The sequence below is a fragment of the Syzygium oleosum genome, unplaced genomic scaffold (assembly GCF_021117445.2).
Source record: "Syzygium oleosum isolate NSW1041296 unplaced genomic scaffold, Sole_v2.1 Sole_v2.06, whole genome shotgun sequence".
Taxonomy (NCBI): Eukaryota; Viridiplantae; Streptophyta; class Magnoliopsida; order Myrtales; family Myrtaceae; genus Syzygium; species Syzygium oleosum.
The window spans coordinates 12,465,280-12,480,807 of NW_026607490.1; the positions used below are offsets into that span (position 1 = coordinate 12,465,280).

At 38.5% G+C, this 15,528-nt stretch overlaps 1 protein-coding gene across 1 annotated transcript; it reads left to right on the forward strand.

Moving 5' to 3' along the window:
• Positions 1 to 10,608: 10,608 nt before the first annotated feature.
• LOC115682854 (major allergen Pru ar 1-like) lies at positions 10,609 to 11,487 on the forward strand. The gene is made up of 2 exons (XM_030607214.2): positions 10,609 to 10,898; positions 11,016 to 11,487. Exons 1-2 carry the CDS (start codon positions 10,715 to 10,717, stop codon positions 11,312 to 11,314), a joined length of 483 nt encoding a protein of 160 aa, XP_030463074.1. The 5' UTR covers positions 10,609 to 10,714; the 3' UTR covers positions 11,315 to 11,487.
• The last annotated feature ends 4,041 nt before the right edge of the window (positions 11,488 to 15,528 follow it).

The following is a 15,528-nucleotide window of genomic DNA, read 5'->3' on the forward strand; positions in this document are numbered from 1 at the left end:
TGCCCGAGGCAGAGACGGCAGCGCGCCTAGTCATCCGGCGCGTCAAGGACTCGAGGTGTCCGGCCAGATGCGTATGGTGAGTGCGCGGGAGGCGGCAGCAACGGATAGTCTCCCGAGAACACAGAATTGAGAATTCTGTCTAGTTTTCGGGGACTCTCCTCAAAAAACAGAATTGCAAATTCTGTCTAGCTTTCGGGGGCGCTGCCCCTTCGAACCCCGCTCGCTGACCGGTCAGCGAGACCACCACAAGGGGCTCTGCCCCTTGACCCCGCGAGGGGCGCTGCCCCTCGACCCCGCAAGGGGGCGCAGCCCCCTTGACCCCTGCATGGAATTGGTCGTTCCCGTATGATTGATATATCTTTGTTATTATAAGTGATGCTTTGTTGATGTTCAGAACATGCATACATTCACCACTACATAATTATTAAGAGTCCCTCATAAAATTAAGTAATAATATGATGCCTTTCCAATCATACACCTATTAAGACTTGAATCGTCAAAAGATGGGCCTGCCAAAGCAGGGTGTCTTTAACTATTTGAGTAAAATAGGATGGATAATGGTTATCCATATGTTAAGATTGGTTTACTTAACGAGGCTATCAAAACGGTTTTGGGCTTTGAGGCATAGTGTTTAGGGATAAGATATGAGATGTCAACCCCAATAACCAAGAGTTGTATTCGATACAATTGACAAATAGTTGTCTACCTAAATAACTTAGTCTTGAGCGGTAAGCCAAAGTTTACTCGAGTCTTGGTAAAATATGGATCTTGGTTCACTATACTTATTGGGACACATGTTATAAAAGTATAGTGGGAGTTTATTATTTATAATATTAATGAACAATTCACTTTGCATATTTGTTGTAGATAATGGCAAATAGCTCTGCATCATACTTTTCACTGCGATCTGTCCTTGAGAAGGACAAATTGAATGGTTCGAATTTTTTGGACTCGTATAGAAGCTTGAGAATTGTTCTCAAGCAGGAGAAAAAGGATTATGTCCTGGAGAAACCAATCCCTCAAAAGGCACCTCCTTCCAACGCTCCCCATGCTGAAAGGAATGCTTATCAGAAGCATAAAGATGATGCGTTGGATGCATCATGTCTAATGTTAGCTACTATGAACTCAGACCTTCAGAAGCAGTTTGAGAACGTGGATGCCTATGATATGATCATGAACCTGAAAAATTTGTTTCAGGAGCAGGCACGCACTGAAAGGTACCAAACGGTAAAGACGTTAATTGAGTGCAAGCTAGCAAGTGGGAGCTTAGTTAGCCCACATGTCATAAAGATGATAGGTTATATTGAAAACCTGGAGCGACTGGGCTCTCCCATTAGCCAAGAGTTGGCTACTGACATTATTCTTCAATCATTGCCTCAAGATTATGACACGTTTGTTATGAACTATAACATGCATAATCTGAATAAGTCTTTGATTGAACTGCATGGGATGCTCAAAACTGCTGAGCAGAATATCAAGAAGGACCCTACCCCTAATGTTCTCATGGTTCAAAAGGGGAAAGGCTTTAAGAAGCCAGGTAAGGTCAAGGGTAAGGGCAAGGGCACTAAGCCTAAACCCAAATCCAAGACCAAACCGGGTCCGACTGCTGATGCTATATGCTTCCATTGTAGGGAGAATGGACATTGGAAGAGGAATTGCAAGAAATATTTGGAGAATCTGAAGAAAAAGGGAAGTGAGACTTCCAATTCAGGTATTTATGTTATAGAAGTAAATGTTACTACTAGTTCTACTTCATGGGTATTGGATACCGGTTGTGGTACTCACATTTGTATGAATGTGCAGGGACTAAAACGAAGTAGAACACTTACAAAAGGTGAAGTGGAGCTACGTGTTGGGAATGGAGCAAGAGTTGCTGCATTAGCCGTAGGAACATATGATGTAGCTTTACCTTCTGGCATGTTTTTAGAACTGAATAATTGCTACTATGTACCTACTATACGCAGAAATATTATTTCTGTTTCTTGTTTGGACAAGGAAGGTTTCTGTTTTGATATAAAGAACAATAGTTGTTCGTTTTATCTTAATAGATTATTTTATGGTAGCGCCCATATTGTGGATGGGATATATGTTTTAAGTCTTGATGTGCCAATCTATAATATAAATACAAAAAGGTTTAAATCTAATGATTTGAATCCAACCTATGTATGGCATTGTCGATTAGGCCACATAAACGAGAAACGAATTCACAAGCTTCATAGCGATGGACTATTAAATTCATTTGATTTTGAATCATTTGATACATGTGAATCTTGTTTAGTTGGAAAAATGACAAAAGCTCCTTTTACTAATCAAAGTGAGAGGACAAAAGAATTATTGGCCCTTATACATACTGATGTGTGTGGACCACTAAGTTCTACAGCCAGAGGAGGTTATCAATACTTCATTACATTTACTGATGATTTCAATAGATATGGATATGTTTACTTGATGAAACATAAATCCGACTCCTTTGAAAAGTTCAAGGAATTTCAGAATGAAGTACAGAATCAACTTGGCAAGAATATCAAGGCTCTTCGATCTGATCGAGGAGGAGAATATTTAAGCCAAGAGTTCAATGACCATCTCAAAGAGTGTGGAATTGTTTCACAGCTCTCTCCTCCTGGAACACCACAGTGGAATGGTGTCTCTGAGAGGAGAAATCGAACTTTGTTAGACATGGTTCGATCAATGATGAGTCATTCAGATCTTCCATTATCTTTCTGGGGATATGCACTCGAGACAGCTGCGTTTACACTAAATAGAAGTCCATCAAAAGCTGTAGAGAAGACACCATATGAGATGTGGACAGAAAAAGTTCCTAGTATATCTTTTCTAAAGATTTGGGGTTGCGAAGCTTATGTAAAACGTTTACTTTCTGATAAGCTTGGACCCAAATCTGATAAATGCTTCTTTGTGGGATATCCTAAAGAAACGAAAGGATATTACTTTTACAATCCATCAGAGAACAAAGTGTTTGTTGCTCGAAATGGTGTCTTTTAGAGAAAGAGTTTCTTACTAAAGGAACCAGTGGGAGTAAGGTAAACCTCGAAGAAGTTATTGTGCCACAAGAGGGTGTTCCAGTTCATGAGGAACCTCAATTAGATCTACAAAGAGTTGTAGAGTCTACTCCATTGGCACCTATAGTTCGTAGGTCTGAAAGAACACATCGTGAGCCTATGAGATATGGTTTTCACGTGATAGAACATCGTCATCTATTATTAATAGAAAATGACGAACCTACGACCTATATAGAAGCTATGATAGGCCCAGACTCCGATAAATGGCTTCAGGCCGTGAAATCCGAAATGGACTCAATGTATCAAAACAAAGTTTGGACTTTGATTGATCCACCCGAAGGTGTCAAACCTATAGGGTGCAAGTGGGTTTTCAAGAAGAAAACTGATATGGATGGAAATGTTCACATCTATAAAGCACGGCTAGTAGCTAAAGGTTTCAAACAAACTCATGGTATTGACTATGACGAGACCTTTTCGCCAGTGGCCATGCTTAAGTCCATTCGGATTATCCTAGCGTTTGCTGCATATTATGACTATGAGATATGGCAAATGGATGTAAAGACAGCTTTCCTTAATGGAAAACTAGAGGAGGATGTGTATATGACACAACCTGAAGGCTTTACATCACCAGATAACACTGGGAAGATATGCAAGCTTCAACGTTCTATTTATGGATTGAAGCAGGCATCACGGAGCTGGAATATTCGTTTCGATGAAACTGTCAAAGAGTTTGACTTCATTAGAAACAAAGAAGAAGCTTGTGTATACAAGAAGTCTAGTGGGAGTGCAATTGTGTTTTTAGTGTTGTATGTGGATGACATACTACTCATTGGAAACGACATTCCTATGCTTCAGTCAGTTAAGACATCGCTAGGAAAATTTTTCTCCATGAAGGACATGGGAGAAGCAAACTATATCTTGGGGATCAGGATCTATAGAGATAGATCTAAGAGACTTATTGGACTGAGTCAAAGTACATATGTTGACAAAGTCATCAATAGGTTTAATATGCATGATTCCAAGAAAGGTTTTCTCCCGATGACACATGGCATAAGTCTTAGCAAGACTCAGTGTCCTTCAATACAAGATGAGCGAGACCGCATGAGTAGGATTCCTTATGCATCAGTTCTGAGATCCATCATGTATGCTATGTTATGCACTCGTCCTGATGTTGCTTATGCATTGAGCATGACAAGTAGATACCAGTCAGATCCAGGGGAACCTCACTGGATTGCTGTCAAGAATATCCTTCAGTACTTGAGAAGAACTAAGGATTTATTCTTAGTCTATGGAGGTGAGGAACAGATCACTGTAAATGGTTACACTGATGCTAGTTTCCAAACCGACAAAGACGACCTTCGATCGCAGTCAGGTTTTGTCTTTTGCGTGAATGGTGGAGCGGTGTGCTGGAAAAGTTCCAAGCAGGAAACTCTTGCAGATTCTACGACAGAAGCTGAGTATATTGCTGCTTCAGAAGCATCAAAGGAAGCTGTTTGGATTCGAAAGTTCATAGAAGAACTGGGAATCAGTCCCACTAGTTCGATTCCAGTGGACCTCTATTGTGACAGCAATGGGGCCATAGCTTTGGGTAAAGAGCCTAGGTCTCACCAGAAGACCAAACACATACTCAGGAAGTATCATCTCATTCGAGAATTCATTGAAAGAGGTGATGTCAAGTTGTGCAAAGTTGCAACGGAGTTGAATACAGCTGATCCGTTGATGAAGGCTCTTCCACAACCTAAGCATGAGCGTCATTGTAATGCTTTAGGCCTTAGACACATTAGTGATTGGTCTTGATGTGAGTGGGAGTATATGTGATATACATTTTCATTGTTCATTAATAAAAAAATATATATATTATATTTGATTTCGATTTAATTTGAGTATATAATTGAATTCGAAATCTTTATCCCCTGAATATTGAATATCCTTAATAGATAATCAAATACGTGATTTGATCTTGAAACTCTATTAATAGAGTAGATATTAATATTCTAAATGTCCCTAGTCAATTGCCATTGTGCATTGGGACGCAAATGTCGTTTGAGACTAGTATGTGAGTCAACTGATGATCAAGTTTCACGGGTCATGAATATAGAGATATAAAGTTGATCACATGGAATACATGTTGGAGAATATTGTATTGGACTGACCCGCTATGAGAATACTGTAGGATTATTATATAATGTCATCAGTATTTCTCATCACAGCTATAGAGTATAGTCCTTTGACCTGAGTCTGCCATGGTTTCCTAGACGTGGATTGGCGTGCTTTAACATTGCCAAACGTCAGCCGTAACAGGTGATTATAAAGGTAATGGCTGGGTATGTCATGAAGCGTGCTGAGTGATGTGAGTAGACAAGATGGGATTTGTCCCTCTCATATAACGAGGGTATGATTTCCTGGCCTCCCGTAGAGTTGAGACTGTGAAATGCATGGCCATGCTCAAGTGAGTTGAAGAGTCAACTACTTGTTTTGACAGTCTAACTGCGGTATCGGAAAAATGAGTTTAAGCTATATAAGGATGACACTTGTCCTGCCTTATGCTTAACTCGGAAATCAAGTGACAAAAGAGACTTAGTTTATATGATTGGTTCTAGTGCAAGTGGGAGATTGTTAGTGGTATGCCCTAGGAATCAATCAAGGTTGATACTCTAATATTAGTTGTGGATTAGGTTGTGTCGGAAAACCGATCTTCACTATACTTAGGTAGTCATAATGTGTTGCTAGAGACCGCTTATGACTTGTGGGCCAAAAGAGTTTTGGGCACACTGCTAATGTTTAGTGAACCTACATGGTCGCACACAATAGCGAACGGACTTAATATTGTCTATGCGCCTTGATCTACTTAAGAAGTAGATTTTAATTTATTCTCCTATTTAAATTATCTATGCGGTCGTACGCGTTATGAGATAACGATTAAACGTACGATTGAAGGTGGACAGTTTGGCGGGCCCAAATAGCCCGGCCCACTTCTTTTAATTCCGCTAGATAATGAGGCTGTATAAATAGATAGAGAATCGTTCTCTGTCCAGAGTTTTTCGATAGAGTATCGAAAATCAAAAGGCGTTCAAGAAAAAGGAACTTCAAGATTTTTCGCTAGCACGTGGATCGTTGGAGAATTCCGTTCGTGTGTGTGGATACCGATAGAGGCGCAACACTTGGGGCGCTAATCCAGATACAATCGGTTGCCGATTTATCTTCGATCTACAAAAGGTACGTATCGAAATTCCTTTTCGATTTCAATATACACATGGATCCTGTCTAGGGTTCTATATTCCGCTGCGTTGTTTTCGTTGATGAACCCTACAATGGTGTCGCTTCCAAGTTCCATCTTACCATATGAAAACTATAAAATATCCAGGATTTCCCGTACTACGGCGGTCAATGACAAGTATGCCCCACTTGAAGGGTATCAACTTTAGAATTTTAGACTTTAGTCAACCTCTCAAAATGTCATATTATATATGCTTTTTCATCTAGAAGTGGGGCCAGTCCAAAGTGGAGCGATACGAATAGATCGATCCCGAATTCTTCGTCAGCAAGGACAACTAAACCATTACACACACATTTCTTAGAATCTATAAATACCCCCCAAGTTGTTGCTCAACAACTTCACAGCAAACTCAGCACTCTTCTTCTACCTTCAAGCAAATCCTTTTCAGATTTCTCCTCCATTTCCAGATCTTCGCTCTCAAGAACAAGCATGGGCGACACTGCCTTTACCGAAGAATTCACAACCCCAATTGCCCCCATCAAGAATGTTCAACGCTTTGATTCTCAATTCCACAATCTCATCCCCAAGATTGCCCCCAGGGCATCGAGAGCATCGAGTTCATCCAAGGAGATGGAGGAGTTGGAAGCATCAAGCAGACTAACTTCGCCGAAGGTAACTATGATCCTTAATCGAGTGATGCACATACTCGAATTCGCCCTTCTTATTGATTTCTATTGTGGTGATTCTAAGCAAAAGTTTTGATTTATGCCAGGTGGTCACTTGAAATGTTAGAAACATAAGATTGATGCTCTTGACTCTGATAACCTCGTCTGCAAGTACACCTTGATCGAAAGGGGATGTGATCTTTGATAAAATTGAATCCGTTGTCTACGAGGTCAAATTTGAGGCTTCAAGCAATGGTGGATGCGTCTGCAAGATGTCCAGTGAGTATCACACGAAAGCTGGTGTGGAGCTTAAGGAAGAGGAAGTCAAACGAGGCAAAGAGAAGGCTATGGGTTTGTACAAGGTCGTCGAGGAGTACCTTTCGGCTAATCCCGATGTTTATGCTTGATGAGCCTTTTAATTAGACCTCCTGTTTTCGGCAAAAATTGTCTGAGGATTTTTCATTGATCTTTTCTTTTTGGGCCATGTTGTATTGTATTTGCTTTTGGAGATCTAAGTCTTGGGTCTTAAGCTCTCCCGGGATTTTATCAATTGGAATAAATGAATTTCTTTGAGAAGTTATAATAAAACTTTTGTGACTACTTTTATTATTTAATTCACTTATGATCCGTGAAGTCAAGGGCCAAACTCCCGACACGCAATTATCAGAAGATGCCCAAATTGTTGAGTGGGAGAAATTGACCAGCAATGAGAGAAAGTGCCTTTTGCTTTTTTATAACCAAATTCCAGAACAAATGGGAACTCGCAGCAAAAACGATGTAATGAGTTAAATGTTAGGTATGTTTCTCCATAATTCGGGTACCTTTCAGTTCCAACGTTATCTCGACTCGAATCTCCAATCATCAACCGGTGCTAACATGTCTTTTACCCATAATCTCCTTCCGGACTCAACAACCGCAAAGATCCATGGGATTCGTTATTAAGTCCAGGATACGCATACACATTGGAGACCAACCATCCATCGATTTGATATAACTTGTTTGGACGCGCAGCAGAAGCCGGATACCTTCACCTAAGGAGAAGACTCACCTTGCTGTGACTCACATTCCAACAGGTTGTGAGCCAACTAGAATATGTAATTGCTCCACACCATATTAATTCTCTAATGTGAAATTTTTTTAACACAACTCATATGTACATCGATAAGAAGACATCTACATCTAGTAGGGCCAAAACAAAGCGTTGAGATTGTGCTAAGTGGTTGAGGAGTACGTTTTGGCAAATCAAGATATCTATGCTTCAGTGTTGTGATGTCGTGCTTCGCTTTTGGGGTTTAATTTGGAGGTTTGAGTTAGAGTAATTAATGTCTTTCTTGATGTTTTTTAGTGAAAAATGGTTATGATTGGGCGAAAGTCAATGATTCATATAAATAAAGTTGATGGGTTTTCTACGTTATTTTCTTCAACAACGTGGGCCATGAGTTGATCCAAGAAAAGAGAAGAAAAAAGAAACAGAAAACAAGCGAAGCTAGAATTTCAAGAGATTTACACATTGTTCGGTACAACTTCTCGCCAATAGCTTTTGCTGTAAAAAGGGGTGCTGTAACTTTGAAGTCTTTGAAAAACATCCCCTAGCTGCAGCTCCTCCAAAACTACACTAATTTATATGAACTTAATTTTATGAAACCAATTTACCCAACTTTTAGATGTTGCAGTTTTAAAACATGTATTACCAAATATAAAAGTTACAACACTTCATAACACGACGACTACAATTCAGGTACAGCTATATACAAGCAGGTTCTTATTATAAGGGGTTTTGTTGCTACGTATAGCAGAATTCCTGCGCTCCATGCACCAAAAAACAGAAAACTATCTCATATTGGAAATTTTATACAAAACGTAATAAATTACTATTTTGTTGGTAGCAAAAAGTGACTGGTTTGTTCATTCCGATTTGCCAACTTTTTCTAATTACTAACCGACTTTTAGCCGAAAAAAAGGACCGGTATATTGTTAATTCCGGTTTTCCAAATTTTTCTAATAACTAGCCTACTTCTAGCAACTGTCGCGTCAAATTTCAATTTTCAAGTATTGCCTCAACCACATGAATCGGAGTGATTGCCAAAATATAACCCTGATCTTCAATTTGTAAAGGCTAAAATTCTATAGAATATGTATCTTTTTGGGCTCTTGACCTGGGCAAACATTTCTATTCATTCCTAGATTCTTACTCTCACTTCAGAATTCATATACCTTGCTCGGCCTTCTAGCTAAAAAAGATTAAAAATTCATGAGAAAAGTGTTGTAATAATGTCCCCGTAACTTGCTTTTTCAGAATCAGATATCTATATTATATATGTTTATGTCGTCATAGACACAAGTATATACAAGTCCAGTACAGGCCATGCATGTGGCAATTTGGCATCGAACGAGTCCCGATATTCCCTCTAAAGTTTGTCTCCATCGAATGAATCAAACATCATGCCATTCATATTGGACCATATCCTATGAATCCATACCTAAAAGTTGTGTGATAAAGCTTGTCATCTTCCCAACACGAAGTGGTTGCGATGTCTCTGTGGGACTTCCATGAACCATCACATGGCAAAATTATGTATGCTCGACCCATTTTTTTATGAAGTCCGAAATGGCAGACTATTCAACACGGTCTCGAGTTATTTTAAAGTAGCATATTTATTACCTATGTTGTTTTTTGTCTATTAATATATAGTTAGCCTCCCGACATATAATTTAGTTTTTTTTCTAATACTTTTCAGATTATCAATACTCGACCACAAATGTTTTAAAAACCTAAACTGCTACACGAGATATAGAAGTTATCATGCAGTTTGTCCTTAGGCTTTTACGTGATCTAAGAATTAAGTAAATCAAACCACTTAATTGAGCTTCCAACCAAGGTCCAGGTACCATAGCGATTGTTGTCTTAATCAGTTACATGTGGTAGCTAGAAGGACAAGGAAAGAAAAAATGCATGATTTTTCTTACATTGACTTCGGGTCAACTTTCTTAATAGAGGAAAATGGTTTTCTTGAAAGTCACTTTTCTAGGAAAATGACTGGCTTTCGATTGTTTGGTGGTGCACTTGATAGTGAGACAAAAAAAATTTCGATATTTTGATCTTACTATAAAATTTTATTCTCTCTGTTATTTTGATCCTAATGTAAGATATTAAGATGTTATGGATACCCTTATCTAACATATTACTAATATAAAGTATGAGTTATAAATTTTCTTATTATATAAACTCAGATCTGAGGTCGCCTAAGGCTGACAATTCACCCGCCACTGTTCTATCGACGCTAATCTTATAACATGCATGGAATTTCATCCAACTTTTTGCAAATTACTTCCAATTTCTTATTTTTCCTTTTCCTCTTCTACGTGGAGCAGCTTCTCAATCCAAAAGTAAAATTGGTACCGCCTTGCCAATTGCAATTCAAGAATTTTGCATCATCGACGTATTAGTTAAGTCAATAGTTCGGTCCAAGTCGGCGGCAAGTGGGAAGGGGCTATTTTTCTCCCCTTGTGCTGTGACTCTCTAGAAAATGGCGGGTCAATGCCAATGAAGAGAAGACTATCAAGAAATTAAAAAAAGAAGAATAAGAAGAAGAAAAACAAAGTCTTGGTCGGTCAGTCCACCATGGAGTGCTCTGAACTTAACGTGAATGTGAAGGCCCCAAAAGCTAAGCCCCCTTTCAGGAGTCTATAAATAGCACCGCGGTTCTTCATCATCTGCAGCAAACTGAAGTTCTTGCACTAGTAAGAAGCAATTACACATATTTCTTCACATTCTTTCTCTAGTTCAATTCTCTTTGCTATTCCAAGATAAAAACATGGGTGTCACCACATATGCCCAAGAATTCACAACCCCAATAACTCCATCGAGAATGTTCAAGGCTTTGATTCTTGATTCACACAACTTAATTCCCAAAATTGCCCCTCAGGGTATCAAGAGCATCGAGTTCATTGAAGGAGATGGAGGAGCCGGAAGCATCAAGGTCACCAACTTCGCAGAAGGTTAGTTTACATATCAAATGATGCGTAGAGAGTTCCATTCGTTTCACAATCTTATGAATATCTCTCTTTTTGTGTATGTCCTATATAACATTATGTGATTTTTCCGTGGGATTATAGGTGGTCACTTGAAGTTCTTGAAGCACAGAATTGACGCTCTTGACACCGATAACCTAGTTTGCAAGTACACTCTAATCGAAGGTGACGTCATCTTCGAGAAAATCGAATCAGTCGTCTACGAGGTTAAATTCTTGGCTTCGAGCGATGGTGGATGTGTATGTAAGATGACCAGTGAATACCACACTAAGGGTGATGTGGAGCTCAAGGAAGAAGACATCAAACAAGGCAAAGAAAAGGCTATGGGACTCTACAAAGTTGTTGAAGAGTACCTGTCGGCGAACCCTGATGCCTATGCTTAAATTGCAACTTCTTGTGCCGTCTCCGTCATGCGTCATTTTGCACTAATTTCCCTTATCTGTCACTATAAGGGATATGCAAGTGTATTATATTGTAATTTTGAGTGCGATTGAATTGTAATTCTGAATGTGATTGAATAAACTTCCATTGAAATGGTTGATGCTTTATGAGTAAATTGGTCTAATATCGGATGGGAGTGAAAAGTTCTCATGATTGACTTTTCACATTTTCATTTTCATGTTTCCTTAATTGATGTCCCGATCAAAGCATATGTACCAGAAATAGGACAACATGCAGGAAACTTCGTAGCGACGTCCACAACACATAGGTCCAGTTCATGTAATTCATTGATCTCGGGGATCCCTCACGGGAACCACATGATCCAACGGATGATGTGCGTTGGACCAATGTTACTCAATGCACCCAATAACTTCTCCGGCGGCAGGTGAGCCTACTTCTTGCTATGATTCGCAGAAAGGTCCATCTATGCGAATCGAGAGTTTAGAATGATGTGCTAAACATCCGATCCATTTCCATCAAATATAATAGACAACACAATTCACACCCAACTGTCTCCTGATGTGTACGTATATCCTGCTTTCGTTCCTCGATTCCTGATCGACATTCTAAGCTTATTCCAAGGGCTTATTTGGAAATTCATTTTCCTGGATATGTTTGTAATGGCAATTGCTTGGTTCTTCAAGCTAGGGTTGACACAACATATGGGGTCAGTTTGCGATTGCATATGTATCTTTTGGACTAGAGCATACGATATAATGAGGTAAATGAGCTTCTTATTGCTCAATGCACAAGACTCTATTTTGATCAAGGGAAAAAAAGTAAGCACGACATTAAGGCTATTGACAAAGACTCGAATTTCGCGGCTGACCCAAACTGATTAATGCTCCATTTTTCGCCTGCATCTCTATCTAAATCTATCTTTTCTTTAATGTCATATGTGGGAAAAATGCATCTCTATCTAAATCTATCTTTTCTTTAATATCATATGTGGGAAAAATGCTAGTCTCGATGGAGTTTTCGTTTGTTTCATGGAAAATAGATTATTTGGAAAAAATTATGCTGACACAGACTCAAATTTCGCCACTAACCAAGACCAATTAATGTTCCATCTTTCGCGTGCATCTCTATCTAATTCTATCTTTTTGTAATATCATATGTGGGAAAAATGAAAGTCCCGATGGAGTTTTCGTTTGTTTCATGGAAAATGAATTATTTGAAAACTATTTTCCAAAAACTGATTGCTTGTATTACTTACAAAAATGAATGAATGAAAAATATATTAATCGTTCACGAAAATATTTATACATAATTTGCTATCAATAACGAAAATATTTTTCTTTGACTAATTATTTCAAACGATATAATTGATCATTTTTTGGAAAATGTTTTACAAAATATTCGGGGAAAGTACCAAAAAAGTCTTAAACATATTGCACTGATGCTAATTCAGTCCTAAACCTAGTACTTAGTTTTGTCGGGGATGGACACCCCGAAAATCTAATGGGTTGCTGGCTAATGCAGCCCCTTGAACCACGCTATTGTTTTTATTAATATGGAAAAAATGCAAAAATTATGGTCAACTTTGCTTCCTATATTATCCCCACATTTCTAAATCTACATTTTACATCTCCCACAACCTCAAAAGACACATTTTCCATAATGCACAATCCAATTCTACATCCAAAACCTTCTCTCTCTCTCTCTCTCTCTCTCTCTCTCTCTCTCTCTCTCTCTCTCTCTCTCTCTCTCTCTCTCTCTCTCTCTCTCTCTCTCTCTCTCTCTCTCTCTCTCTCTCTCTCTCTCTCTCTCTCTTCGCACAAGCCAACCGAGCCACATCCACAACAAATTGTTGTAGCCTGACACCGACCCTGCCATCGCAGCCCGACTCAGCCGCCGACAAGGGCTGTGACTGGCCACGCGATCCTCTATGAGAGAGCTCAGCCATGGCTACTGGCAACCTCGATCTAGGCGTCGGCACGCATGATAGGGAGACCAAAAATGGGTCCATGGTTTGAGTCAGTCCGGTTAAGGAGGAAGATATATCTATATATTTTTGGGTTGGGGTGTGAGTAATTTGAGAGATATAATGGTAACTTGATATATTATATATGGATGGTATATGCAACTTGAAGTTCAATGCAGAAAATGATTATAGTAATTGTAGGTTTTGAAATATGAGGAAAATATTTAATATGGGAAGCAAAGTATCTTGATTCTTTTTGTAATTTTTTCTATTATTTTTTCAAAATATTATCTTTTATACTTTTTTATACAAGTTAATCACAAATTATCTAGATTATTTCTTATAATTACACCAAACAAAGATTATTCTAATGATCTTTCTATGACTAAGGAAACATATATCTCTTCATAGCAACAGTAATTATATAAAGTAAGGACTCAAGATTTCTAAAAAGATTAATTTTTATATTAAGTGAAAAATGCTAAGATATTAGTTTTAGGTGTCTTCAAGAAAGGAGAAACTCATAACATACATCAAGAATCAGCAATCACATTTACTTAATAACACTATTTATTGTTTTTATCTCAATCAAAATTCAAAACGCATTCTGTTCTCTCTTATTGTTTTGATGCATGGAACAGGTCAAAAGTGAACCTATCACGAATATGTACCGGCCGTTATCTAATCTTTAGGTTCGCAATCATTTAGGAAAAACCTTATGCGTGGCCACTATGTAATTTTATTATTATTAATCCTTTTAGTTCTTTTAAAAAGTGGGGCGGTCTGAGGTCGATCCATCAATGATACTTTGACTAACGTGATATCAACGTCGAATCACACTATGGTTAATGTTAGAATTATCCTCTTATTGATCTGGATGATTCGAAGATGAAAATTAAACGAAGCGTACGCACAATCAAGTGTATTGGAGAATATAAATTGAATGGTCCATGTTATCACCACTATCATGATTAGCTGATGCTGGAAAATTCTTTATTAGGGAATCATTTTCAAGCGAGGTCATGGATCATTCATGATATTTCATGGGTAATAACACATAAATGTGCAATATATACAAGGTAGATCATCCTTAAAATGGATTCAAAAGAACAATTGCTAATTGTAGAATCTCTGGACCGAACGATCATATGGGCAAAAGGTAAAAGGAAAAAAAAAACGTATAACGTTTTCTAGAAAAGAGATGATGTTGGGATTTTCCGTACTACGGCGGTCAATGAAAGGTATGCTTCATTTGAAGACTATTTTGTTTAGAATTATAGACTTTTGTCAGTCTCTCAAAATGTGAACATGTATGTTCTTTCATCTAGAAGTGGGGCCAGCCGAAAGTGGAGTACTACGAATAGATCGAACTTAGAATTCTTCGTCAGCGAAGACAACTAAACCATTACACACACATCTCCTACAATCTATAAATACCCATCAAGTTGTTGCTCAACATCTTCACAGCAAACTCAACAGTCTTCTTCTACCTTCAAGCCAATCTTTTACACATTACTCCTCCATTTCCAGATCTTTACTCTCAAGAACAAGCATGGGCGTCACTACCTTTACCCAAGAATTCACAATCGCGATTGCCCCATCAAGAATGTTCAAGGCTTTGATTCTCGAATCCCACAGTCGCATCCCCAAGATCACCCCCGGGGCATCAAGAGCATTGATGCGATTCTAGCGAAATCTCTAATTTAAAAATAACCCAAAAGTGATCAGTTCCGGGCGAGATTGAACTATAAGCGCACTGACGAAATACACATTTTATAAATCCCAAAAATGGGTCGAAATTCGGAATGTCACACGCCTTTTAATTAGACCTATTGTTTTCGGCAAAAAACTCTGTGAGGATTTTTCATTAATCTTTCCTTTTTGCGCCATGTTGTATGGTTTGCCTTGGGAGATCCAAGCCATGGGTCCTAAGCTCTTCGGGAATTTATCAATCGGAATAAATAAATTTCTTTGGGAAGTAATAATAAAGTTTTATGTGACTACTTTTATTTTTGAATTCACTTATGATCCGTCAAGTTTAGAGCCAAACTCCCAACAAGCATTTATCAGAAGATGCCCAAATTGTTGATTGAGAGCTATTGATCCGCAGTGAGAGAAATTTAGAACCATATTCCAGAACAAATGGGAACTTGCAGCGAAAATGAGGTAACACAAAACAAAATTAATAACCTTATATGTCAGATCAGCTTTAGGTATGAGAGCATACCTATA